We start from the raw sequence: 27,288 nt of genomic DNA, 5'->3' as shown, positions 1-27,288 counted from the left end.
TTCGACATGCTATGCCACCTCAGTCTTTCTACTGCCCTGCCATCAGCTTCACTCCCCTCACCTGTGTTTTCCCCATCAGCTGCACTCACTCACCAATCGCCCTCCTCAGTATTTAGTTTCCAGGTTTCCCCATGCACTTTGCCAGATCCTCACCGTCACTCATGGTCTCAAGTCAAGCCAAGTCAAACTAAGCTAAGTCTTTTGTTTTCTCACAGTCGTGGTCATGTTTTGTTTTTTCTCTGTCTAATTTTTGTCATCCGGCTCAGCCGTGTTTTGTGTTAAGCGTTTTTTAAAAAAATAAATCAAGTTTGCTTTTAGAAAGTCCGCATCCGTGTCCTACCTCACCACCCAAACCTGACATTTCTCTCTCCCTTCGTATCACTACGGGCTGTGTAAACCGTGCAGACCGAAGTGCAGACCGAGCAGTCCCCTGCCTCCGAGCAGTAAACACCGTAACAGGTGCGGCTATCGCTAGGTGGCTGTACGCATTGATATGAAGGGAGGCAAAAATAGCGCCAAGCGATTGTGAGGTCTGACTTTTTCTAGCTAACGATTTTGTGATGCAAATGTATTACTCTTTTTGAACGCATATTGTTTTGAGAAGCAAAACGCTTTATTTTCGGGACCCCAGCCAACTAGCCGGACTACCTTCGTCAACGCCAAAACGAGGCTGGAACTCGGCTCACAGGACGCAGCGGGGGGTAAGTCAGTGTTCATAAATGATATTGCTAATATGGGATGTCATACAGCTTCATGTCAAAAGAGGCGGACTATCCCTTTAATGCTGCAAAACAGGAGTCTGTGTATCCAGGCACCAGGCTGCATCTTCTGGTAAAACATCCAAGTATCATTTATTCTAATTTTACACAGGATGGTTTTACTGGAAACACCGCACGGTACTGCTAATGGATGGAGTTTTGTTGCCAGCATCACTGTGCTCTAGTGAAGCCTCATTTAGCATGAATTTATGTCATCATCCTGATTGGAAATTTATTATTTAGTTATGAAATTTGAAGTGTCATTTCTTGAGTCTAACTGTTATAAAAGATAGATTTTTTTTTCTCCGGGTAATGCTTCCTGCGGCACTGCCTCTGGTCTGTCTGGCCATTTAAGGACATTGTCGGGCGGGTTACCTCAAAGCTGTTTATTATTCATCACACATTACTCATTTAAAAGTAATGACGTCGCTCAGCGGTAGCAGACGCAGACCTTTCAGCAAGGCCTGTGACATCCCGGCTCGTCAGTGCTTGGGCCAGATGCATACAACTGTGTGGAAATGTGCAGATGTGTTTTGATCATCAGTTTTTGAAAGGCTTGCATATTCATAGTGATAAACTTCTGGTTACAAAAACTTAATTTAATCAAACAAATAGGCAGAACTCGCTCTCATCTTTGATCATGGATAGGTGTAAACACTTCCTTTATTATTGATCTGCAACATAGGTTATTGGACATGTGAAGAAAAAAAAATCCGTGAAGAAGAAGCGCAACAGAAGACGGAAATGGAAATGTGTTTCATTTGGTAGTTGCAGTTCTGGAATCACAACCAGAACAAAAAAAATCAGTGGATAGATGAACTCCTTTTGCATCGAGGGCAGCTGTTGGCCCCTGCTGCTATGGCGCTGGGCCGGGGTCTGCTTTCCTGAGACTGTGGTGGGTCCATGCATCAGAGATGGGGACTCAAGTCACTGTGACTTGGACTCGAGTCGACTTGAGTCGCTGTTTTGATAACTTGTGACTTGACTTGACAAAAAATAAAAGACTCGAGACTCTACTCGGACTTGGAAGTTAAAGACTCGGCACTTGACTTGAGACACGATGACTTGAATGACGAGTGTTATTCAGTTCATGTTTTCAGTGTGAATTTAAAATTAATAAAAAAAATTATATCGATTACCCGGTAGGAGCGCAGGCTGAGAATGGCGTCATGATTGGATCGCTACCGTCAATCAGTCATGCCCTCTCTACATACCTTAAGTGTTTATTTAAGAGAATAAACTCATATCAGATATGCATCAACATGTCAGCGGGAGGGGGACCGAGAGTCGTTGTCTTCGGCTTTCGTAATTACCATTTTGACGGCAAAAAGACGAACAGCACAGTGCAAGACATGCGGCGTCAACATCTCGGACAGCCAGACGACAACTTCCAACTTTGTTCGTCATTTGAAGATCCATTCTGACCAGTAAAATTAGCTAATATTATCCTGTTAGCGAAGTCGGTAGTTAGCTAACGTTAGCTTGATATGATACAGGGTGGACAGGTTGGACACATTGGCCAATGATGTTTACTGACAGTTACTTATATCTTGTCTTTTCACTTTATTAAGATCAGATTCTGCAGGTAAAATTGCAATAAGAAGGTGACTTGACTTGCCCAAGAAAAAATTACTTTGGACTTACCTAAGACTTGAAAGCTAAGACTTGAGACTTACTTGAGACTTGCACATGTGTGACTTGGTCCCATCTCTACCATGCATCCACTTTGCAGCGGTGGTGTTTGGCTCCTTGCCCTGTCTGGGGTTGTCTTATGGCAGCCGGGTTTCTGGGGGGTGGCGGCTGTCTCCCGGTGCAGACGGCTCCCTGTGATACTGTTCCTTCTCTCTGGGTCCTCTCTGTCCCCCAGCCATATTAGCCACACATGTTTCTATCATTGTTGGGGGAGGGGTCTCAATGTTTTTATTATGTAAAGCAGGCTGTGCCACATTTTTGTTCTTGTACAAAAAGTGCTATATCGATAAAATTGTTGTTGTATTAAAGGCATGGTTGGTAATCCTGTTCAGAAACACATTTTGTAATACTGGGTGAAATGGTCCGTCTGTCCTGAGAGAAATCTATACAAGATGTATTTAGAAAAAGGGACGAAAATAATCAGACCTCTGTGGCAGCTGCAGGACTGAGAAAAAGCTGACCAATCCGAGATCAGCGTCCCGCTGATCTCGGATTGGAGCGCCTACAAAAACCAATCAGATGCCTCTGCTTTCTGCCTACGCCCCCCTCTGTCGGCTCCCTGCTCCGTGTGCGCATGCGGTTCTACCAGCTTTGGATGACGCACTGACGGAATGGGGAGGGGGGGGTGGAGCTTAGAGGAGGGGACACTTTCGAATCTTGCTAGCTCTCTTGCTAGCTCTCTAGGATTACCTACCATAGCTTTAACGGTGATCAGCTGTAAGTTGGGAGCAGAAGAACCAGGCAGAGGTGAAAAAAACATACATTTATTGACAATACTGGTTTTCACTGGTAATATGTATCTTTTATTGTATCAATAAATCATATTCATTGCACATTCTTCCCTTACAAATACCTGTTCATGAGAGAGAAAAGGCTTTCACATGGTTTATAGTGTAGATATATTGTTTATAGGTCAGGGCCCTACTTCAACTGACAGAAGTGGGATGTATTTGTGTGGTTCACACTTATTCTCCCATGATTTCTGTCTTGTCTGGTGCTCTCCCGTTCTCAGCAGCAGTGTGTCCATCCTCTCGGATTTGCTTGACAGATGCCCGCCTCGAGTGCATCCTGTCTGGCTCTCCTGTGTTCCCCCTCTGGGTCCTCCACCTGTGTAGAAGGGAACCTGATCCAGACACTATGAGTCAAGACAACTTGCTCCTCATTTTCTCCGGAGGACTTTGCCTACCTGAGAAGCGTCCCACGATGCTTCTGTGTGGGGAAAACGGCTCACACTATCTTTGCTTTAGAGAATCTGAAATCGTACTGTGACAAATGCTACTGCCAGCAGAGCCACTCAGACCTCCTGGACTACAATACCTGCTTATCCACTTGGGTGGCTGGAACCATCAAAGTTGAAATAATCAAACTCTCTGTGTTACTCACTGTGGCTTTGTCTCCTTTATTGAAACATATATTTCTCTCTCACAAACACTAGGCCACCATTTGTGTGTTAACCCTTGTGCGTATTTCTTAAAGCATTACTTTCGGGTTTAGCTTTTGATGCATCAGAAATGGAAAATCATTACATTCCACTTGTTTTTGTTCTTCCCATAAGTAGAGAAATAACCCGAAGGATAAGCACAAAGCAAAGCAACGCATTCCTCATGCATATCATGTGTGACGCCATCAATCACTGAAAAAAATCCACCAAAAACTGGGAATACTTCACCGTGTACAGTATCATTTGACTCCTCAGTGTTCTTTTACAGTCAGATGGGACTTTTTGTTATCAATCAGCAACATTAACTCTCAGCTTTCGCAGAAAACCGCATCGTTCAGCAATATTGTTGCAATATGTTTGTTTCTGATATGTTTCTGCAAAAATAAATGACTCATATTCATGGTTGCTTCCATTTCTTATCAGTTTTATCTGAGCGTTCAAGAAGTTTACTTTTTTTTACATTTAGTAGTCCTTTCAGGACCTTAAAAATATAAATGATTTTGATTCTAAAAAGAATCTCCCTCCTGAGGTTAAATAACCTGAACAGAGTGTGCGAATAATTTGCATCTACAGCCATAAGTCAATATTTCCACATCTTTACATACGTTCTTAAATGAATATTTTCTTTCTGGTGCATTCAAACTCATCTCATGGAACTGTAAATATTCGGCTAAAATTAAATTGTTGCATTTATTACTGAAAAATCTGCTATTTATAAAAACAAAAGAAGAGAAATAAATAATAAGAGATAAAAAGGCCAGCAGGTCATGCACTCGAGCTCAAAGGCGATAACGTCTCTTCTGGTACAGAGAGGCTATTATGTTCGGTAAGAATGACTTCATTTATTGGTTCTTATTACAGTGAGCAGGGGTAGCCTCTATATGAGTTTGTTTAAAGGAATTGTTACGGTTTGGATTTTTTTTTTTTGACGACTATCAGAATGAAGTAGACATTTTCCCAACTGAACGTCTGTGTTGCACTACAGCTGCTCAGTGTATCCTGCCGTTGATCTTCTCATGCTGAATTACTCATGAGGATAACTGGGTCAGAGCGTCTCATAAATAGCGAGACTACATACTGGAAACACTGCCATTTTGGACGTGCTTCGATCCAATTTATTTGCAATCGCAATTCGGTCCTTGCTACAGATACCCACATAAAAGGTAATGGTAAATGTCACTTTTTAATACCTACCTAGGCTCTACAAAGAGCTTTACAATGTTTTTTCTCATTATTCCATTCACACAAACACTAATAAAGCGCACCTTATTTTCCATGATACACTGCTGATTGTCTTTAAAGGTGCTGAAGCTGCTCTGGATCTAAAAAGAGCACGTGTGAGTTCTAGCTGGGTTCCCTGGCTTCCACCTACTATCCAAAAACATGCACGTTAGGTTAACTGGTGATTCAAACTTTGACTCCGTGAGTGAGTGTGCATAGTTGTTTGTCTCCGTGCTGGACTGGGGACCTGTCCGGGATGTTACCTGCCTCTTGCCCCATGTGACACCCCTCCCGCGACCTTAAAAGAATTAAGCGGGATCGATATATAATGAAGGGGGGGAACACACTCAGGTCACTTCAGCATATACTATACAAACACTCTACAAAACTGTAGAGCTTTATTGGATCAAAGAGGCAGGACATGACATGACTACAAAGCATGCAGTCAGGAGCCGGAAATAATATTCTGACCAATCTCAGGTGGTATTTTGTTTAAAAAGAAACTCTTTTATCAAATCGAGAGTGCTAATATGAAAGTCATAGACTCACAGCAATATATATGTATACAATAGGAGAGTTCAAACCTCTTTACGGTGGAGTTTCCCAGTAATATTTACAGTTTTTTACGGTTACATCCAACAATTTTTTTTTTTTTTTTTCAGTAAATCCTGTTTGAATGAGGGTCAGAAATGTCAAACTCCACCTGGGGCTTTAACTACAAATCGACATCGACACACTAGACAAGCATAAATATTCACACAGCATTAACAAGTTAGGCTGCACTACTCTTGTTGATCTGACAGTGAAGCATGCATTTGGTTTTACTTCACTGTGGGTTATCAGATAGTCATTAAAGATGCTGAAAGGGAGTTCAGCATCTTTAAAATCATCAAGTGGTTTGTGATGATTTCAAGATGTTTCACACTCATAATGCTGTTAAGATGCTTTCCAGGTCATTTCTAAAAAAAAAGTTAGGACTGTGTGTAGAAAAAAAACAGAAAACAGTGATTTACTAATCAAACAAAACAACATTTTATTCACAGGAAAACCTAAGAAAACATATCAAATATTGAGAGTGAGTTTGTTGGCATTTGATGGCAGCGTAACAAAGTCGGGACAGGGCGATGTTTACCACTGTGTAGCACTAATCTCACTCTATGGAACGATGGACTCCAACTATTTTGGAAAATGGCCTCATAACCCTTCCCAGATTTACGGGCAGCGACAATTGCTTCTCAAAGATGATGCGTTAACACACACCAGAATGCTTGAGACCAGCAAACTGACAAAACTCTTGCTTTCATAGAGTTACTTACACTTGATGATGATCAATTAAGCTCATTGGTGAGCAGCACCTGGCTGATACTTATTCTCTTAATTATTGTGGAAGCAGTAAAAGTTGTATTTAGTTTTTCTCACACTGCTTCTGCATTTTGTTGTAGTTTCTGTTCAATAAATGATAACACAGGGGGGCCAGTTAGCTCAACTGGTTGAGCAGGTGTCCCATATACAAGGGGCTGAAGCTCCTTGAAACAGCTGGCCCCAGTTTGTGTCCCGCCTCAGGGCCCTGTGCTGCCCCTCTCTCTCTCGGCCCTCATTTCCTGTCAAGCAACTTTCCAATAAAGGCCACTAGTGCCAAAAAACAAACAAAAGAACTTCATGACATAGTATGAAGTGTCTTTGTTCATCTGAGGCTGTATTTAGTTTAAGACCTGGTAAGAAACAGATGGTTTTTAACTATATCCTGATACATGAAACCCTGAATGAGGATGTAATGTGCCTTTCACATGTCTGAAGACAGGTTTGGGAATTTTGAAAGACTCAAAAAGCAGGTGCACTGAAATCTGCTATAAAATAGGACACCAAGAGGTTGATCAGGTAATGGGTTAAGGCACCTGAGGGCAAGCTATGACAAAAAAAAAAAAAAAAAAAGAATGCGATTATCTCAGTAAGTCTGAAGAGGCTGTGTGAGGATGGATATGTAGCGGCTGGATATGCAAGGTAGGAGGCTTGAGGCAGAGGTCGTGATGAACCAACCGGGTGTTTTATTCACCAACATTTACATCAGACAGACTGGGACATAGACCCATACTGCGGACCAGGAGCACTGTGGTCCTAGCAGCATTACTAGCAATAAGAAAAAGCTCTCTCGAGTGTGATACAACTGGCAGCCTTACATCCTACTCAGGCTCTACCAATGAAACACTTAGGGGATTCCTGCTCCTCCCATTATACATCCCCATAAGAACAACACACAAAAACCTTAAAATACATTTACCCTCTTATTATAAAAACAATCAATTATACTTCCTAGTATGTCTAAACCATAGTACTAAATCTTAAAAAGACTTCCCATAACTGATTCTGGTGCACTCCCCCCTACACCAATCAGCACATGGTATGACCCGGAACGTTCAAATGCTGCAGACTGAATGCAGGGACCCTTTTGCCCGAGCACCCTGGAGAGGAGACATAGGTGAGTGACTTTACACATATTTCAATTACCAGACAGCATAGTCACAGTTTATCACAACCTTCAGCTAAATGTATACTTATCAGAGCCTTCAGGCTACTAACGAACTGGATGTTTCCCTTTTACAGGCCTGGTCCCCCCTCATTCCCTGCTGAGGGCAACACAGGACCTGCACACCCACATGTTGTCAATATACATATTCAATAAAACATGACAATTTGTTTGTGCCTCGTTATTTAACACATTACTCAAGTGACCAACAGTCAGTAATGAACAGTACCTTCATTACAGGCTGCAACTCTAAGATTAGACAAAACAAAACAATGTGTTCAATGGATAGACCAGTTTGTACAGGAAATAACTGTTAATAATGGGGTTTTAGTCTGCACGTGCATGAAAAGTCAGGTGACAGACATAGGCAGGAGCAGGGGAGAAAGCGCAACCAACTGCAGCCAAACTTGAAATGTCCACCTAAACATAGAAGTCAGTGTGTCAGCAGTTGGATGAGTGTCAAATGATGTCAGCAGAATGCTGGAAAGTGTAAAACTCAAACTAATATGGCCCGATGCCAACCAAACAAACCATGATGCCAATGGATGAGAGAAGAGGAAGAGCAGACTCATTCAGCTTACTTTAAAGGCAGTCGGGAGAACTAACCTGGTGCTTCCAATCGTGCCAAATAGCTCTGCCCATATATCCCTGCAAGACAAAACCAAAACACCAGTAAAAAGAAGAAGAAACGAGATGATCTACATCATTTCTCAATCTAGCGCAGAGTGAGTATTGACAAAAATATTTTCTTATAAATATCCTGTGATATCAAATGAGGACGTGTCAAACACAGCGAACAATAAAGTCCAAAACTGAGACAGATTTGATTCTTTTCTGCTTAACTACCGTTAATATTTGTTTCAAATTTAAACTACTTAATCAAGATAAAGAAAATTCCATGTTTTGCACTCAAAAAATCCCAATTACAGACTTTTTATTGCAGAGAGATGTTTTCCATGTTGCCATGGCAATTCTTCCCTTGACTGAGAGACAAAAAAAAGAAGAGCTGAGCTTAAAAAAAACAAACACAAACTACTATGAAAACTGTCTTTGCTGTCCAATATCTAAATTTCCTTGTTTTAGAATAAGTTCTGAACAATGTTCTAGAGAAATTTAGATTCAACAGATCATGGCGTAAAACCATAAGATGAATAAATAATAATAAAAAAAGCTACATGGTGAGAACATTTTCTTTCCTAGGCATGTCCGAATGTTATAGTCCGGTGAGCAGATAATGATGAAACGACTGTGAAACTTTGTCCTTTAACACCAGCTTGTACAGCTTGCATCAAGCCAAGACACAGTTCAGTTCAGTTATCTAGCGCCTGTCCACAAATAAAGTCATCTCAGGGCAATAAACAGAGAAAGCTACTAGGATTTTTATAACATCAAAACTGCTCCTCTGTTCAGTGTTTTAGAACAATACTACCAACTAACTAGGCAAGGCAAGGCATCTTTATTTATATAGCGCATTTCATACCACAGGCAACTCAATGTGCTTTACATAAAGACAAGGCATTTAAAAGAACAGCATAGAGCAGCATAAAAACAAGCAATTTAAAGAGAATAAAAAAATATAATAAAAATTAAAACACACAGTTAAAAGCAATCAAAGAAGAGGGAAAAAAAAAGAAAAATATAAAACAATTAAGAGGATTTATAGCATTATGTTTTAAAATTATTTAATGGAACACCGAAAGAGAAATGTTTTTAACCTGGATTTAAAAGTGCTTACAGTTGGGGCTGATTTCAGTTCTGCTGGTAGTTTGTTCAGTTGTGTGCAGCATAACAGCTAAAAGCTGCTTCACCGGGTCCAGTTTGAACTCTGGGCTCCACTATCTGACCTGAGTCAGCAGATCTCAGAGCTCTGCTGGGTTTATACTCTGCCAGCATGTCATTCATGTATTCTGGACATAAACCATTCCGTGATTTGTAGACGAGTAGCAGAACTTTAAAATCTATTCTGTATCTGACCGGGAGCCAATGTAAAGACTGGAGAACTGGGGTGATGTGATCTCTTTGTTCTGCACAAAGAGTGGTGGAAACTAACTAAGAGTGATGGAACATGGGCTGCTTTTCAGGAATGAGAATTGTAGAGATGGGGTCTCCTGGCAGTGACATATCTCCACACTCTGCATTTCTGCTCTTTTACCTTATACACAGCAGAAATGAAGAATTTTCCCTCGTGCTGTTTGCCAGGTCTGATCAGTAAACGGAAAAAAAAAAATAACTGCCACCGGGCCCTGAAAGCTATTTGGAAAATGTCACAGCTGTTTCAGAAAATGTCAAAGCAATTTCTCCAGAACTGTGCACGGATGCAACGTGTCTGTGGGCATCTGCTTCGGCCCAGGTTATTGCTGTTATTATAAAAACCTGTAGGCATTAAAATCCCACACAGTCATTACAGATGAGTGCATCAGGAGGACGGGGTGAACCTGTGCTATTGGAGGAATAGTTAGGCTATAAACTGTATGCTGCTGCTGCTGCTGGCTGTGCTGTCCATAAGGGAAGGCCTGCGGAGTGTGATTGATGGCTTCAATCAGCCCACTCCAGACAATCGCCATTATAGTTCTACGTGAGGAGACTGCACTCGGCCCTTTGGCACACAGCACCTCGTGTCAATGTGACACCACCTTACCTACTTGTGTCATGGCCATCCGGAAACATAGGTGCACTGACTGGTCGGGGCAGAAGTGAAGCCTGATGGTGATGAATCCCCAGCTGAACCGCACTACTTTTTGTTTGTCCCTCTGCTCCCTTCCGGTGGTTCTTTATTTATTCATTAAAGTGTTTTGCTTGACTGCCTCCTTTCCTTAAAATGATGTGATAGTCCTACAATATAAGCTGTGATCTGTTCTTCGAAAGCTATCTCTGTCTCGTGCCAGTAACAAGATATGGCCACATGTTTGTAAAGAAACGTCTTCTCAAGAAGTGAAAGAGAAATGTTGAAAATATCATGGGGATATCAGTTTGTTTCTTTCTATGAGTGTGAGGATGGTTACAGTTTACTTGTACCACATTATTAAAGAGTTATTACCTTACTCGCACCCTGAAACATTTGACCTCCTCCAGGAGGCTTCCATTGGAGCCATTGAGGTTCTTTCTGTTTTTCTCAGGTGTCATATTCTCCTCTCCTGTGGTCTACTGTTCCCTTCATCCTTGGTCTCATGGTGACTTCTGGACCAAGTTCTGTTACTGGTGAAGACAATACAAAGCTGTTTAAATCTCCCAAAATTAGTGAACTCTGGGCAGAGATGATTTTATCAAGCTACACCTGTCAAGACAGCAAAGAGTTAATGCTCAAACGTTTTTATATTTTTATAATCCATCACTCCTATCAGTAATAAGAGCAATGCACTCACCAAGTTAACTGATGTCCTGGAACATGGTGACATGACTGAAAATAGGCCAGATGATCTGAGATTGAAAACAAAGATCCAAGTGAACCAAAATCTTAGAATGACTTTTTTATTTTAGTGTAACATTATGTACTATGACTGTGTCATATTCATCTTTTACAAGCTGTGAATGGTGGTGGTGTTTATTGCAGGGTGGATCCATGAAGCATGAGAGTGTACAGAGTTGAAAACAGATGATGTGTGGCCTGAGTTTTGTGATTTTTACTACTGTACTGGGCGGGTCTTTCCGGAACTGTACTAAACTGGTTCAAAACATACTTAGAGAACAGGAAGTACTTTGTGTCAATAGGTAACTTTACATCTGAGCAGACAATAATCACATGTGGAGTTCCCCAAGGTTCCATCCTGGGACCTCTTCTGTTTAAGATCTATATGATCCCACTGGCACAGATTATAAAAAACAACAAAATAAACTACCATGGCTATGCAGATGACACACAGATATATATTACAATGTCACCAGGAGACCCAAGCCCTGTACAGGCTCTTGGTAAATGCATTGAAGAGATTAATGACTGGATGTGCCACAACTTTCTCCAGCTAAACAAAAACAAAACTGAGGTAATTGTCTTTGGAGCCAAAGAGAAACGATTACAGGTCACCACAGAGCTTCAATCTATACACCTAGAAACTACCAACCAGGCCAGAAATCTGGGTGTAGTGATGGACTCAGACCTAAATTTGGAAAAACACATTACGGCAGTCACAAAGTCAACCTACTATCACCTTAAGAATATATCAAGGTTAAAAGATCTGATGTCTCAGCAGGACCTGGAAAAACTAGTCCATGCATTCATCTTTAGTAGGCTTGATTACTGTAACAGCATCTTTACAGGTCTACGTAAAAAGTCAGTTAGACAACTGCAGCTTATTCAGAACTCTGCTGCTCGAGTCTTCACTAAGACCAAAAAAGTGAACCACATCAGTCCAGCTCTGAGGTCTTTACACTGGCTGCCTGTCCATCAGAGGATAGACTTCAAAGTTCTGATGCTGGTCTATAAAGCTCTGAATGGTCTATGACCAAAATACATCAGTGACCTCCTGACCCAGTATGAACCTTCCAGACCCCTCAGGTCATCTGGATCCGGTCTTCTATTAGTTCCCAGAGTCAGAACCAGACATGGAGAAGCTGCATTCAGCTTCTATGCTCCACATGTCTGGAACAAACTCCCAGAAAGCCTCAGATCAGCTGAAACACTCAGTGTATTTAAGTCCAGGTTGAAGAAATCTGAATCTTGAGTTTCAAAACTTAACTTTTGTCTATTGTGCTTCTTTCTTTCTTATTTGTTTGAATTTTAAATCATGCTTTTTATTGCTTCTGTTTTAATGTCTCTGCAAAGCACTTTGAATCACCTTGTTGTTGAATTGTGCTATACAAAATAAACTTGCCTTGCCTTACTGTAAAAAAATGACCACATGGTGTCAGTGTGGAAACATGATTGGCTCTGTGACTGGAGAGACACTTGTGATTCTACACTGTAACAGTACAGCAGGTAATGGATGATGTCAATAAAACAATCTTGCATGTGAAGCCTTTTAATACAAACAACATCACACATCCTGGAGAAAAAAAGAAAAAAAAAAACAAGAAACGAAAAAAGAAAGAGAAAAAAAGCAGAGGTGGCTCTGGCCGCCCTCCCAGATAACAAATGGAACTGCTCCTACATGTGTGTCTCCCACACCGCTCCACGTGAGTAATGGCATGAATATTAGAATAGAGGCAGACTGATGGAGTCCTTTTACATCACATGAGCATGGAAATAGCCTGGCCTAAAAGATAAAAGGGTTTTGGGATAAAAGAAATTAGGGATAATTATTTCTTTTATCCTTCTTGCTAATGTCACATTTTTCATTCCGTGGAACCACAAGCAGCACAAGCCTGCCGTAGTATCTCTTATTTGTTCTCCGACACCGTATGACAAGTTACGTAACATTTTCATTGACACTAACCAGCAAAGGACAGACATCTATACTGTCCACAGTCAGTGTCATAGAAACCACTCACAGACTGTGATCATGTCTCTGGATGTTCAAGACATCGGGTAGGTTATAAAGGCTGCAAATAAGGATAGGTTGAAGAAGGTATCGTGCATTCAGGAAAGGTGTTGATGACTAAAGGATAAAAAATTTTTGGGTTAAAATGAAACTAATAAGGTGCCACATATCAATTACTGAGCTTTAAAAACGTTGGCTTGTTGTTCTCTTAACTATGAACAGAAGCTAGCCACACCCAGACGTTATCTCTGTCCACAGCACATAAACTAACATGAAGGGATTGAACTCCATAACTCCTTATGGTGTAACTGTAATAAAGCAAAGATCCATATGAACTAGGGATGCAGCGATACCACTTTTTTTCAAACCGATACGATACCAATACTTGGATTTAAGTACTTGCCGATACCGAATACCGATGCCGATACTTCTACCACAAAAAAAAAAAAAGCAATGAATTGGAAGACAGGTTTCGGTCTCACTAGCCTAACCACACTGTTCCTGATTAGCTCGACATCTCCCCTAGCCGCCAATCTAAAAAAATACAACAAAAATGACAAGCCACCCTTTGATTGCGGTCTTCATGCAATAAATTGGTATCGGTTCATGGTATCGTTATCTTTAACGAGTATGAGTACGAGTATATTAGAATAGTATCGGCCCGATACCCGATACCAGCATCGGTATCGGTGCATCCCTAATATGAACCCAAAATTGAAGTATTTTACCACGTTCAAAAGCTTTGTTAGACAAGACAATGCATTGAAGCTCATATCCAGCCTTTTCTCCACATTTTTCCCTGCAGAAAGCCTGTGAGCATATGTTTTATGAAGTGCACAGGCAAATTTCCCATGCCTGGTCAGTTTAGATGGTTTGACTTGCACATGAGGAAATTGGTTCTGGACAGCTGTCAGTGCTGTGAAAAACCATTCCACACCCTTCTGATTTCATCTCCTTCTATCTTCTATCTTGCTTATCTGTACAAGATCTTCAACATGAAACAAAAGCAACCTGAATAAACAAAAAACGGTGATGTATGCACTGATGCGAAAAGGTTATGTAACACACAAATTGCCGGTGTGAAAGTGTTCTCACACCCTTGAACTTCTCAGCTCATCTTGTCACCATCTGCAGAAACAACTACAGCCAGTGCCTCGTAGACTAGAGATCACTCTCTGGCATCACTGTGGTGGCATTTTGCACACATCTTTTTTCGAAGTGCTTAATTGGAGCCATGTAACAGGTGCACACTTTGACAGTGCCTGAAGTGCAGCTGCTTGAATGTTTTCCTTGGACACTTCATGTTCTATCATCACTGTTGTTCCAGATCTTCGGCTTCAATATGTACAGTTGTGATTTAGATATTCTTATCGTCACAGGTTTGCTTTTTCTAAACCTCCAGCCAGCTTGTTCATTTACATCGTTCCACTGAGGACTGCAGGGCAAACACTCTCCAATGGTCTCACTTTGCTATCTGAAAGTCAACTGAAATGAATGTGTCTGAGGAGTGAACTTTCATTAAGGACAAGTCTAGGTATTGCTTGATCGGTGAAAGTCAGAGCAGGGAGCTAATAAACTTATTTAATTTGGAGTCCTGACAGCTCAGTTTCTACTGCCCTTTATATCCCAACAACAGACCTGTGCAGTACAATGCTCCAAGTAAAGGAAATGGTAAACAAGAATCCCAATGTAGCAAAAATGTTGCGGCAAATAATCTTATGATCAGAAAACCCAACTAAATTAGTTCCATAAAGATTTACAAAGAATATGTTTTCATTCACATAATAATCACACAGACATTAATAAATCCCTCACATTAAAACAAATAACAAGAGGCCCCACTAACTGGTTCAAATGATGCTTTCATTCGTTTTTTTTTTTTTTTTTTTTTTTTTAAATCGGGTTCCTTAAAGACATTTTTAAAGAAAATATTAAATAAAATATGAATCAAAATGTATAATTCGGAAATGAAGTAAAATTAAAATGATTAAGATAGACCCACTGGTAATTAGGTTGTTTTTAAAAAAAATAAAGACAGGAAAAAAATGATAATAATTGTACTTCTTACCCCATCCCCCTTTAAAGACTGCGGATGGAAAATAGCACTCCTGCTAAATCCGATGTAACCATCTTGTTGTTCATGAAATGGCAATGATTTATGGTATTGCATGCTGTCCTTTATATAAACTCATTCATTCATTCATACATTCATTCATTCATTCATTCATTCATTTATTCAGCAACACAGTTTTATTGAACACAGTAGAAGTGGTTGCCGTTTTCTTGTGATCCAGCTGGTTGCAGAATGGGCAGATCCACTGCAACACAAATTGAATGAAGGGAAAAAACGTTATTTTGACCAAAGGGAAATTATACGTGGCAAAAAAAAAAGGATTTTTTTTCCCACCCCTTGACAATCTTTATAAGTTTCCATTATGTGTGGTTATTGATGTTGTTGCCCCAGCAGATGGCTGCAAAGCAGACTGAACTCTCCACCACATACTTGTGGAAGATATTCAGCTGGTACTAATGCAGTTTTTGACATTTTATTTAGTTTTTCCTCCTTCCCCACTGTGGGTAACAACATATTTAGCAAAAGTGTGACTGTGTGTGTAAGCTGCATAGGTAACCGGTATTTAAACAGCGACCCCTCTATGAATGTACAGTCAGATATCAATGCCTCCCAAGAGAAAACATCAATCATCAAAAAATAAAATGACTGACTATAATCTCAGAATCTTTTATATAAACAGGAAAGATCATCTATTGATGAGAGCTCAGCAGACTAACTGTTACTGAGTGGAGCTGACAGACAGATTTACTGTCTGTCAGCTCCACTCAGTAACAGTTACACTTTCACCACTCTGTGCTGAGCAGAGAAAAACCAACAACCTTTTGATGGAACAGGCTGAGCTCCACTGCTGTCAGCTGGGTGCAGATATGTAAGGCTGCAGAGGACACAGGCCCTTCAAAGCTGGACAAATGCAGCTTAGTCATAAAAGTCCTGTTTTCTGATGAAAAGATGGTTGCTCAGCTGCAGATACAACTTTTCTTATTAACAGTCCAGGCTGGTGCTGTTGAGATGTAAGGAGTGTTTTGTTGTCCCACTTTGGACCTATTATTACAAACAATCCATCTCAAACAATCAGGTTTGATTACCACAGACTGTTTGTGCACTGTTGTGGACAGTGTACATCCCTTAATGGCTACTTCCAGCAAGATGTCGCAGCATGTCACAAATAAGTCATCTCAAACTGGGTTCGTGAGCGTGACCTCAGTGGCTGCATGGAGATTTGCAGCATCAACATGCAGCTGAAAAATATTCAGAAAAGATGTGATCCAATCATGCCAGCAGGTTTCCAGAGGCTTGTGGTATATGTATCAGACCCAGTCTTAGTACAGTGCTCCTAACAAAGACCTTGGACAGTGTGTCTGTCTGTTTATCATTACGTTTCGGGATGTATAGCTGTGTATTCCTTTAAATCTCAGTAGTCAAATCAAAATCAAATCAAATTTATTTGTATAGCACATTTCTTGTACAAAACAATTCAAAGTGCTTCACATAAAATAAAAGCATTGCAGCAGGGAGTGTAAGAAGCATTAAAGATACATAAAAGAATATAAAGAGAAACAAATAAAATAATTTAAATTAATTAAAAAACTAGCAACCATCTAGATAAGAAGCACTGCTGAAAGTCAGATCTGAGTCTATCAACACTCCGAGGTTACGAACTTGGTCAGTGATTGTAAGGTCCCGAGTCTCAAGATATTTACCAACGCTGACCCTCTTCTCTTTGCTCCCAAACAGAATGATCTTAGTTTTGTCTTCATTTAATTGTAGAAAATTCTCTCTCATCCAGGTGTTTACTTCCTCCAGACACTGACACAGTACGTCTGCTGGGCTGCAGTCGTCCGGTGACAGAGACACATAAAGTTGTGTATCGTCTGCATAACTGTGATAATTGATGTTAAAGTTCTGCAATATCTGACCCAAAGGGAGCATATACAAGTTAAACAGAAGAGGTCCAAGAATTGACCCCTGGGGGACTCCACAAGTCATGGCCACTCGCTCAGATTCATAGCTGCCAATTGTAACAAAATAACTCCGGCCTTCTAAGTAGGACCTGAACCAGTTAAGGACCGCTCCAGAAAGTCCAACCCAGTTTTCCAGCCTGTGCAACAGGATTCTGTGATCTACAGTATCAAACGCAGCGCTGAGGTCCAACAGGACCAGGACTGAAACATTACCAGAATCAGTATTCAACCTAATGTCGTTTAACACTTTGACCAGAGCTGTTTCAGTGATGTGATGACGTCTGAAGCCTGATTGAAAGTTATCAAGACTTCCACTTTCATTCAGAAAGTCGTTGAGCTGGTTAAATACAGCTTTCTCAATAATCTTAGATATAAAAGAGAGATTAGAGACAGGTCTGTAGTTGTTCATCATAGAGGCGTCTAGAGTTCTCTTCTTTAGGAGTGGCTTAATGGCAGCTGTCTTTAGTGACTTGGGAAAAATGCCTGATGCCAGTGAGCTGTTAACTATTCGTAGGAGATCACTTTCTACTGAGGTAAAAACAGTTTTTAAAAAAGTCGGATGGTATTATGTCCAGAGAACAAGTTGTTGATTTCAGCTGCCGAACTGTTTCCTCTAGGATTTTTAAATTAACAATATTAAATTGTGACATAACATCAGATTTATTTCTAGGTTTTAGACACAGATTAGTTTTCTTGTTTGTCTGTGTTGCGTGAACGTTTTGTCTAATTGTTTAGATCTTTTGGCTCAAAAAGTTGGCAAATTCGTTGTATTTCTCAGTGGAGAGGAGGTCTGGGTTTGACTGTTTAGGAGGATTTGTGAGTTTTCCCAACTATAGCAAACAGAGTTCGAGAATTGTTGACATTCTTATTAATGATTTCAGATAAATGCAGCTGTCTGGCCTTGCACAGCTCATTGTTATAACTACGCAGGCTTTGTTTGTACAGCTCATAGTGAATCTGAAGCTTTGTTTTCCTCCACTTACGTTCAGCTTTCCTGCATTCTCTTTTCAGGTTTTTGACCGTAGTGGTGTTTCTCCATGGGGTTTTCTGTTTGATCAAGGTGCTCTTAATTCTTATCAGTGCAGAATTATTTCTGCTATTGTCACTGTTCTATCACCACGCACAGCAGCTTTGGAAGTATCACAAGAACCTGATTCATGTTTTGTTTCTGTCCGGTCGAGCTTTCTGAGCTAACAATAACAATGGCTTAATCCACACCATCAACTTGTATTTTAGACCCAATCCTACCCAGACTGTTTAAAAAGGTTTCTTTACTTCAAGATTGGACTACTGTAATTCTTTATAAATGGGCTGTTCCAAAAATTCTCTGAAAATCCTGCAAAATTCTTCAGTTCTGATAAGAACAAGCGGGAGACATCATATTTCTCCACTTTGAGCTTTTCTTCATTGGGTTCCTGTTAAACTTAGAATAGAATTTAAAATTATTCTCCTCACATAGAAAGCTTTAAATAATTGATATTTTCCCAACAGAGCCCTTCCCTTTAAAAGACTGCAGTTTTACTTGTGTTTCCTGGGGTTTCTAAATGTAGAATGGGAGGCCAGCTGCCAGTACGGGTTTGGGAAGCAGACACCTTCTCTACCTTTAAGATTAGGCTTAAAATGTTCCTTTTTTGATAAAGCCTATAGTTATGGATGGCTCAGGTGCCCTTGAAACATCCAGTAGTTATCCTGCAATAAGCCTAGACTGCTGGGAGACCTCCATGATGCATCTCTCCTCTCGTTTACTTTTCACGGGACATTTCTGTTGTCATTAACCCGTGTTTCTCTTTCTCAGCAGGTATCCCTGGCCTAGTGTTGTGGTGCTTGCCGTCCTCTCAACCGCAATCGGTTGAGGCAGATGGCTGCCCTCCTAGTGTGGTTTCTGCTGGAGGTTTCTCCCTGATCAAAAGGAGTTTGTTCTTTCTACTGTCGCCTCGTGCATGATCAGGGCAGGCGATTGAATCCAAGAGAAGTTGATGCAATCTGTTGGTTTCCTTAGATAGGCAGCTTTTTAAACAAATTGGCTTTGTATGAATTTGGCTTTGAATTCAATTCAATTAAATTCATTTGATTTGATGAATTGTATTGTAATTGGCTTGAATTGGACTGCATCTTTGAAGTGCCTTGAGGTGACATTCTTGTTGGGATTTTGCGCTATATGAATAAAAACTGAAATTAATTGAATATAGTCATAGTGTTTGATTCGGAACAAAGTGGTTGGATGATTCATGTAACTGCTTCGTTTCTATGGTCTGACCCTGCGATGATCACCGTTTTTTTCTCTTCTTTTTATAATATATAGCAGAGATGGGGCCAAGTCACACATGTGCAAGTCTCAAGTAAGTCTCAAGTCTTAGCTTTCAAGTCTCAAGTAAGTCCCAAGTATTTTTTTCTTGGGCAAGTCAAGTCAAGTCACCTTATTATTGCAATTTTACCTGCAGAATCTGATCTTAATAAAGTGAAAAGACAAGATATAAGTAACTGTCAGTAAACATCATTGGCCAATGTGTCCAACCTGTCCACCCCGTATCATATCAAGCTAACGTTAGCTAACTACCGACTAGGCTAACAGGATAATATTAGCTAATTTGACAAGCACTTACTGGTCAGAATGGATCTTCAAATGACGATGAAAGTTCAAAGTTATGCTAGATGCTTAACACTCAAGTCATTCAAGTCATCGTGTCTCAAGTCAAGTCAAGTGCCGAGTCTTTAACTTCCAAGTCCGAGTCGAGTTTCAAGTCTTTTATTTTTTGTAAAGTCACAAGTCATCAAAATAGTGACTCGAGTCGACTTGAGTCCAAGTCACAGTGACTTGAGTCCCCATCTCTGATATATAGCCATATAAGTAAGGGATTTCAAACTTGAATTACTACTAATTATTACAACTTGAATTACCTAGAACACATTTCAAACACTTGTAAACAAAGAAGCCTGAGCACTAAAACTTCATGGAGCAATAATACATATCACTGCCATGTAGCTTGGAGCTTTGTTACCAGAGTCACTATTTCCAAGTCCAACGGCGGACAAATGTATTAGAAAATCATTAAGTTGATCAATAACATCCTGTATATATTTGGCCTGCTTTTAGATAGACTTTATTAGGAAGGTGCCCTAAAGTAATTCATCATTCCACTTGCACATTCACACAGCTGTTTACACAGGCTGAGAAGAACTCCCCTTGAAGAATGAACCGGTTCCGACTTATAAAATCAGCAGAACGCTCCATTAAGTCTAAGAGGTTGTAACTCTTGGGAATTTCTGCAAGTATAAACGAAGCATTCGGATGTGTGTGTGGAGCGGGACTGCTTCCTCTGGGATCACCAGGCTAAATTGATATTCATGGAGACAGAAGTGATGAAAGGAAGAAAAAAAACAAAAACACAGCGGTACATTTGACTCGTTGCTTTTATTCAGGTAGCAGCATCAGTCGGCGCTGTCCTACTTCCACACTGCAGCCCCTCCCAGGCCCACAAAGCCACATTCAAGATTTCCCACACGTACATACTAAATATCAGACAGACCAATCATTCATCCAGCTTTCTGAAGTTCACAAACACACACACACACACACACACACACACACACACACACACAAACCTGCGTCAAGCCCTTCTGCAGCTGTCATGTACAGGATGAGAGACTGCAGTAATGACAGACAGAGACAGAGAGAGAGACGCACACAGTCCATACAGCACAGCAGAGATGGGACAAAGTCACACATGTGCAAGTCTCAAGTAAGTCCAAAGTCTTAGCTTTCAAGTCTCAAGTAAGTCCCAAGTCTTAGCTTTCAAGTCTCAAGTAAGTCCCAAGTCTTAGCTTTCAAGTCTCAAGTAAGTCCCAAGTCTTAGCTTTCAAGTCTCAAGTAAGTCCCAAGTCTTAGCTTTCAAGTCTCAAGTAAGTCCCAAGTCTTAGCTTTCAAGTCTCAAGTAAGTCTCAAGTCTTAGCTTTCAAGTCTCAAGTAAGTCCCAAGTCATTTTTTCTTGGGCAAGTCAAGTCAAGTCCTGTAACAGGTCAAGTCAAGTCACCTTATTATTGCAATTTTACCTGCAGAATCTGATCTTAATAAAGTGAAAAGACAAGATATAAGTAACTGTCAGTAAACATCATTGGCCAATGTATCCAACCTGTCCACCCTGTATCATATCAAGCTAACGTTAGCCAACTACCGACTAGGCTAACAGGATAATATTAGCTAATTTGACAAGCACTTACTGGTCAGAATGGATCTTCAAATGACGAACAAAGTTCGAAGTTATGCTAGATGCTTAACACTCAAGTCATTCAAGTCATCGTGTCTCAAGTCAAGTCAAGTGCTGAGTCTTTAAATTGCAAGTCTGAGTCGAGTCTCAAGTCTTTTATTTTTTGTCAAGTCAAGTCACAAGTCATCAAAGCAGCAACTCGAGTCGACTTGAGTCCAAGTCACAGTGACTTGAGTCCCCATCTCTGCAGCACAGAGAGCAGCCTCGAGCTGCTCACAACTGTACGTACTGACATCTTTATCTGAGCTCTGACCTCCAACAGATACTCCCTGGGTCTGTGCCTGCCTCGCAGACTGACATCTTAAGTTTTTAGGACTTCTCACCTGTGTTGGCTTAAAGTTGAACACCAGTGTTCTGACAGTCAGTCCCATGTTTTCGATAACGTCACACATTCCTGGTTTAAAAAAAAAAAAAAAAAAAAGGCAGGACACGTGTGACTGAACTTGCCCGAAACCTTATCGTTAAAGCCACTATTCAAAAAGGTTCCGGAGATACATTCTAACCATTTTCTTCTCCTCCTCAGAGCCGCCACCGCTTGTCACTAATGAATGTGTGCAAGAGGACTCTGCAGAATCTGTCCCTCGTTATAACAGTGGCTGAAGTCACACTGATACTAAGCATCTTTCCTCCCGGCACAAATATTTTCACACATGATCTTAGAGATGACTGAGAGAGCTGTGACAGCAGCCATTCCCGATCAGTTTGATCTTTGAATGTCCTGAATGGCTGAAGCAGTCTGATGAAGATCTCACGAACGTTAAAGTTCTGTCTCATTCAAACTCCACCGAAGCAAACCAGTCTATTAGCTTGTGGGGTGGTTAAAATATGACTGTTGTGCCTAAATTGCTGAAGTTATGGATGCATCAAAGATAACTAGATTAAAAGATGGCACATTTTCTATTTGAATGACAGATTTAGGTCATTTTAACCCACAGAAACTGCTCACTACTATCTATCTGAACTGAGACTTTGGAGAGAATACCTGACCGAGACTCCCATCCTCTGAACTGACTGGCTTCTGAATGCTGTTGCACTGAATGCCATTAAAGAACAATTCAGTTTGTATTCACTTTCTTTAAAAAGCTGACCTTTTCCAAAAACCGTGGCAGAAAAAAAATGCGCCAAGTCCAGTGTCCGACAATGGATGAAAAAAGTAGTTTAGGGATACGGTCCCTGTGCTGAAAAATTGAAACAGAGGCCAGCTCTGTTCTTGGGGGGCTTGACCATGAACCAAAAATTGGCTTTGTCTCTCATTTTCCCCAGTGGTCACTCGCAGGATGAACCAATCTCCCGTTGCCCAAAAGAACAACAGTTTTGTATGCCAACACTAGAAGCTTTCAGGCTTTCTGTATATAAAATTTCAAGAAATGGAAAGTCTGCAGACTGAGCTTGTACCCACAACCAGTGATGGAAACATTAATGACCATCTATGGAGGGCTGTACGTGGAAATAAAAATGGAAGATGAGGTGACTATGGCTGTGTTCGAAACCGCATACTTCTCCTACTACTCATACTACTCATACTAACTTTAACTTTTTTTAAGTTCCCGGATGCATACTAGATTTGCCGAAATGTTGGGTAAGCATCATGAGGTTACTACTCATACTCAAACTACCCAAGATGCAACGTAACATCGCCAATCGTCATTTCCTGTCAAAACGGCAGTTTCAAGCTAGCTACAACAAGGGTAGGTTCACTTCCTGTTTTCAAAGAAAAGCACCAATTGTATCGTAATGGCTTTCCCTATGGTAAAAGGCAACGGGTATTTTATTTTGTGAAAATAACCGGAAGTGCATTGCTCACTGCGGCTAGCTTTAGTAGCGCCGAATTCGTGGGAAGAAAATTGTAAACAGCCGGTATTTTGTCAGATTTTCAACACGTTGGGGATCTAAACGACTACTTTCTCGCCTGAAAATGTTTCAAATGTTGCTAAAGTTTACAGAGTTTAGAGCTTAAGCGAAATCAGCTTCAAGCCGGCTGATTTCGGCTCGGGCAGGAGCAAAATGCATTGTGGGTAAACGCTCTGCATACTGTCTGATCGATGAGTATGCCGTATGCAGAATGGAAGTATGCAGTTTGCAAGTATGTAGTATGTAGTATGCGGTTTCGAACACAGCCTATCACTCCGACTCTCCAGATAACGGAAGATTTGTGACGGCAGAAAGAATAAAGTCTAGATCTCAGCCCACACTGGAACCGGTTGTCCTCCAAAACTCCCAGAAGTGCAGAGTGGAACCCCGCCTCCCCAACGCACACTGAGAAGTGGCGCTGACTGATGGACAGAGGAGGAATGTGGGAGCTCAGCGACTGCTCCTACCTCAAGCTGGTGTTTTTGCAGACTTTCCTGACATCACATTCAATGGAAATAGGCGCATGGCAACAGCTGCTGTCAGATTCTGTAGGGGTAACAAGACGGACGAAACGCTCCAGCAGCTTGAAACTGACGTGGAGATACCCTGAATATCAACTGAATGGATGACCTCCAGCTATCCTTACACTTGTCATATGAGGAGGAGAATTTATTCTGATCTCTATCAGCTATGAGACAAATGAAGCAGCAACAGATGGCCGGCTGACTGGCTGGCTGCTTGCCTTCGGTATCCGAGTGTGTGTGTTTTGTCACAATGAGATTTTCGGGATCCGTGTGGACATGTTTACTGCTTTGTCTTATTTCGCTGCCTGCTGATGATTCGCGGCCCGAGCTCGGATCGAGCTGTCAGTCAAACGGCGGCGGCTTTCTGTGGCTTCAAGACGCTTGAGAGGATTTCCTCTTTGTGGCGTGCAAACACGCTGTAAGCCCACAATCCCTCACGTTCGGCTCTTGGAGATTTTTGCAAAGCACTATCCTGCAGGAACTCACACACACACAGTCATACTTTTCATCTACCTGCACGTACACACACTCACACACACACACACACACATAAAGTTACACACAGCAGACAAGTCTGTCACTGGTCTTACAAATATGGCAAGGCATTAAACTCTTGTTTTCCTTTGCCCGCTGAAAGTCAGACTGCACATCGGGAGCTCGGGCCACACACGGCCCGAGCTCCTGGCCCAGAAGTCACCGATGTCGCCCATCACAGCTTTAACATCACAGCAGAAATACACTCCTCCTGGATCACCTCTTCCATCCACAACAGAGGACAAAGTAGGGAGATAAAGACCCTTGGAGGGTCGAATGTTCTAAAAAAAAAAAAAAAGTCTGATGGATCCGAGTGTCATAGGATCCCAGAGGCCCCCGTGTGAGACATCTGAGTTCAGTGCCCCCCTTTTCCCCGTACACGAACAGTGTCAGTAGTTCAGTGCTGGGGGTGTGAGGGTCTTCAGTGATAGCTAGCTGTTGTTCTCTGCAGTCATGTACTTGAGGGCGGCGAAGCCGTAGCGCCGCGACATGTTCTGTTGGAACTCCTCCTTCAGGGTCTTGAGGCAGACCCGGTACTGCTTGTTGGAGCGGAACTTGGTGATGTCGAAGCTGGGCGCGTGAGGCATGTGGATCATGTAGGCATTGGGCAGAACCACAAACTCGTACTCCTGCAGAAGGAGAAGAGCAGGGGGAAAAAAAGGATTAATCTCAAAGGCTCGGCAGCACTATCAGCACCTGGAACAGCTGTTGTTCGGGTAATGTTGGCGGCCTTCCGATGCGTGTTAAAGCGCAGGCAGTATTCACAAAACCCGCCGTCTGTCGATCGAGATGGACCTAATTTTCCAACTAGTCAGTCAGAGTTTTTTGACTTTAAAGAAAAAGTGTAGCCTGTCGAGTTGTAGGGCTCTAAACAAGCAAAAAATGTTGAGTAGAGTTAGCAGAGGTAGCAGTTAAATAAGTGAAAATTCTAGGGTTTTGTCCGTGAGCGAAGATGTGTGTCGTCATTGGATACACTGGCAATGAACCATGGATTCATGTAGGGTTAGTCGGTACTTGATATTTTATGTTTATGCATTTGGCAGACGCTTTTATCCAAAGCGACTTCCAGGCAGGCAGGTAGGGTAAGGGGGTCTGGCCTACGGACCCCTGCTGGAGGTAGTAGCAGCTGGAGAAGCAGCATTTAGCTGTTATGCTGCAAACAAGTGGAACAAACGGCCAGTGGAGATTAAACTTTCACCAAATGTAGACATTTTTAAATCCAGGTTAAAAACATTTCTTTTCTCATGTGTCTATGCATGAAATCTGCACGATATCTTTTAATTTATCTGGACTGTTGCTTGTTTTTAAATTCATTTAAATTATTTTATTTGTTTCTCTTTATATTCTTTTATGTATTTTCAATGCTTCTTCCACTCCCTGCTGCAATGCTTTTATTTTATGTAAAGCGCTTTGAATTGTTTTGTACATGAAATGTGCCTTACAAATAAATTTGATTTGATTTGATTTAGTACCTTTCATGCAGGGGATTTGAACCCAGGTCACCTCCATGAAAGGTGGCAATCTTAACACTACACTATCCAGTCCAATCTGCCAAATATCTTTCAATTTATCTGGACTGTTGCTTGTTTTTAAATTCATTTAGATTATTTTATTTGTTTCTCTTTATATTCTTTTATGTATTTTCAATGCTTCTTCCACTCCCTGCTGCAATGCTTTTATTTTATGTAAAGCGCTTTGATTTGTTTTGTACATGAAATGTGCTATACAAGTAAATTTGATTTGATTTGATATGCATAAACATACTTGATATTCTTGTGGTTCCAGGAACAAGAACATTTTTTTTTAAACTACCACATTCCAGTCTTTGAGAGACCTTAACCACTGCGCCTTTTTAATGATCAAATCCCATCAAACAGGTCTTTGCAAGGACAGACGTAGAGCACTGCAGCCAAACTTCCTCAGACCACTTCACACAGCAATAAAGTCCTGTCATAATTTGATGCATGCTGACGTTTACTTTTACTTTAGACAGGAGCGCTTTACCTGACTGCTTGACTTTTGGTTCTTCCTGGTTTCATTTAAGCTCGAAACGCTGCATTCATATTGCAGTTAACGACGCATGCAGGCTTTTTACCTTCTGATTAGTGTACAACTGCTGCACCTCCTGAACCAAAGTCACCCCGTTTTGGTATATCTCCAAATTAGAGCATTTCATTTTGTATGCACTGTGCGATATCAATAGTGACATGAATGTGGTTTCATTTTCTTTTCTCATGTGTCTATGCATGAAATCTGCACGATATCTTTGAATTTATTTGGACTGTTGCTTATTTTTAAATTCATTTAAACTATTTTATTTGTTTCTCTTTATATTCTTTTATGTATTTTTAATGCTTTTTACACTTTCTGCTGCAATGCTTTTATTTTATGTAAAGCACTTTGAATTGTTCTGTACATGAAATGTGCTATATAAATAAATTTGATTTGATTTGATTTGATTTGATTTACACTTATTTAAACTTGCTCTATCGCAGTTTGGGTACCCAAGTCCCAACTCATACTGCGAAACCAAAGACTTGTGACGTCAAGGAACAAATTTTGTTTTAACACAAGAGGAATACTGAACCTTTCTACTGAAGTGAGTTGGCGTTTGAGTTAACACAACTCCTTTAGGTGATTTAGAAGTTTAAAGAGGGGGTGCGTCACCTGTGCATCCAGCTCCATGATGTGGGCCACCTTGTTCCAGCCAAAGCCCACAAAGCGGCGGTCGTACTCAGGGCTGTCCCTCCTCACCATCACGTAGGGCTCAAAGTCAGCCTCCCACTGCACCCTATAGGGCGTGGTGGCTGTCCGCCATTTAGCAAAGTTAGTTGGTGCGTGGCCTTTAGTCCACACATGGTACCTGAAAGGATGGGGAAAAAAAAAACAACTTAGGCAAACATGATGAGAAGAGATGGACTTTATGTTTACTTCACTCATTTTCAAATCATTTTTAAGCAGCTGCATTCCGACAGAGTTTTGTGAAGTTTCGCAGTCGGCCACTGGTGCTGGCACATCTGATGCAAACT

The 27,288-nt window shown here is 41.1% G+C and overlaps 2 protein-coding genes across 2 annotated transcripts in view; one reads left to right on the top strand and one right to left on the bottom strand.

Moving 5' to 3' along the window:
* LOC142385455 (protein bicaudal D homolog 1-like) overlaps positions 1–4,275 on the top strand; it is a 60,441-nt gene extending 56,166 nt beyond the window's left edge. Inside the window, exon 13 of the mRNA XM_075472009.1 lies at positions 3,463–4,275. The gene's annotated coding sequence lies outside the window, so the exon portion shown is untranslated. The remainder of the gene's footprint in view (positions 1–3,462) is intronic.
* A 16,218-nt stretch (positions 4,276–20,493) lies between these two features.
* large1 (LARGE xylosyl- and glucuronyltransferase 1) overlaps positions 20,494–27,288 on the bottom strand; it is a 120,434-nt gene continuing 113,639 nt past the window's right edge. Inside the window, exons 14-15 of the mRNA XM_075472003.1 lie at positions 26,927–27,122; positions 20,494–24,888 (exon numbers count right to left, since the gene is read on the bottom strand). Coding sequence (XP_075328118.1) covers positions 24,691–24,888; positions 26,927–27,122 — 394 coding nt within the window. The 3' untranslated portion in view covers positions 20,494–24,690. The remainder of the gene's footprint in view (positions 24,889–26,926; positions 27,123–27,288) is intronic.

This window comes from Odontesthes bonariensis, chromosome 8 (genome assembly GCF_027942865.1).
Source record: "Odontesthes bonariensis isolate fOdoBon6 chromosome 8, fOdoBon6.hap1, whole genome shotgun sequence".
NCBI classification, from domain to species: domain Eukaryota; kingdom Metazoa; phylum Chordata; class Actinopteri; order Atheriniformes; family Atherinopsidae; genus Odontesthes; species Odontesthes bonariensis.
Note: the sequence above shows the minus strand (reverse complement) of the source record. Positions and strands in the feature narration are given on the sequence as shown.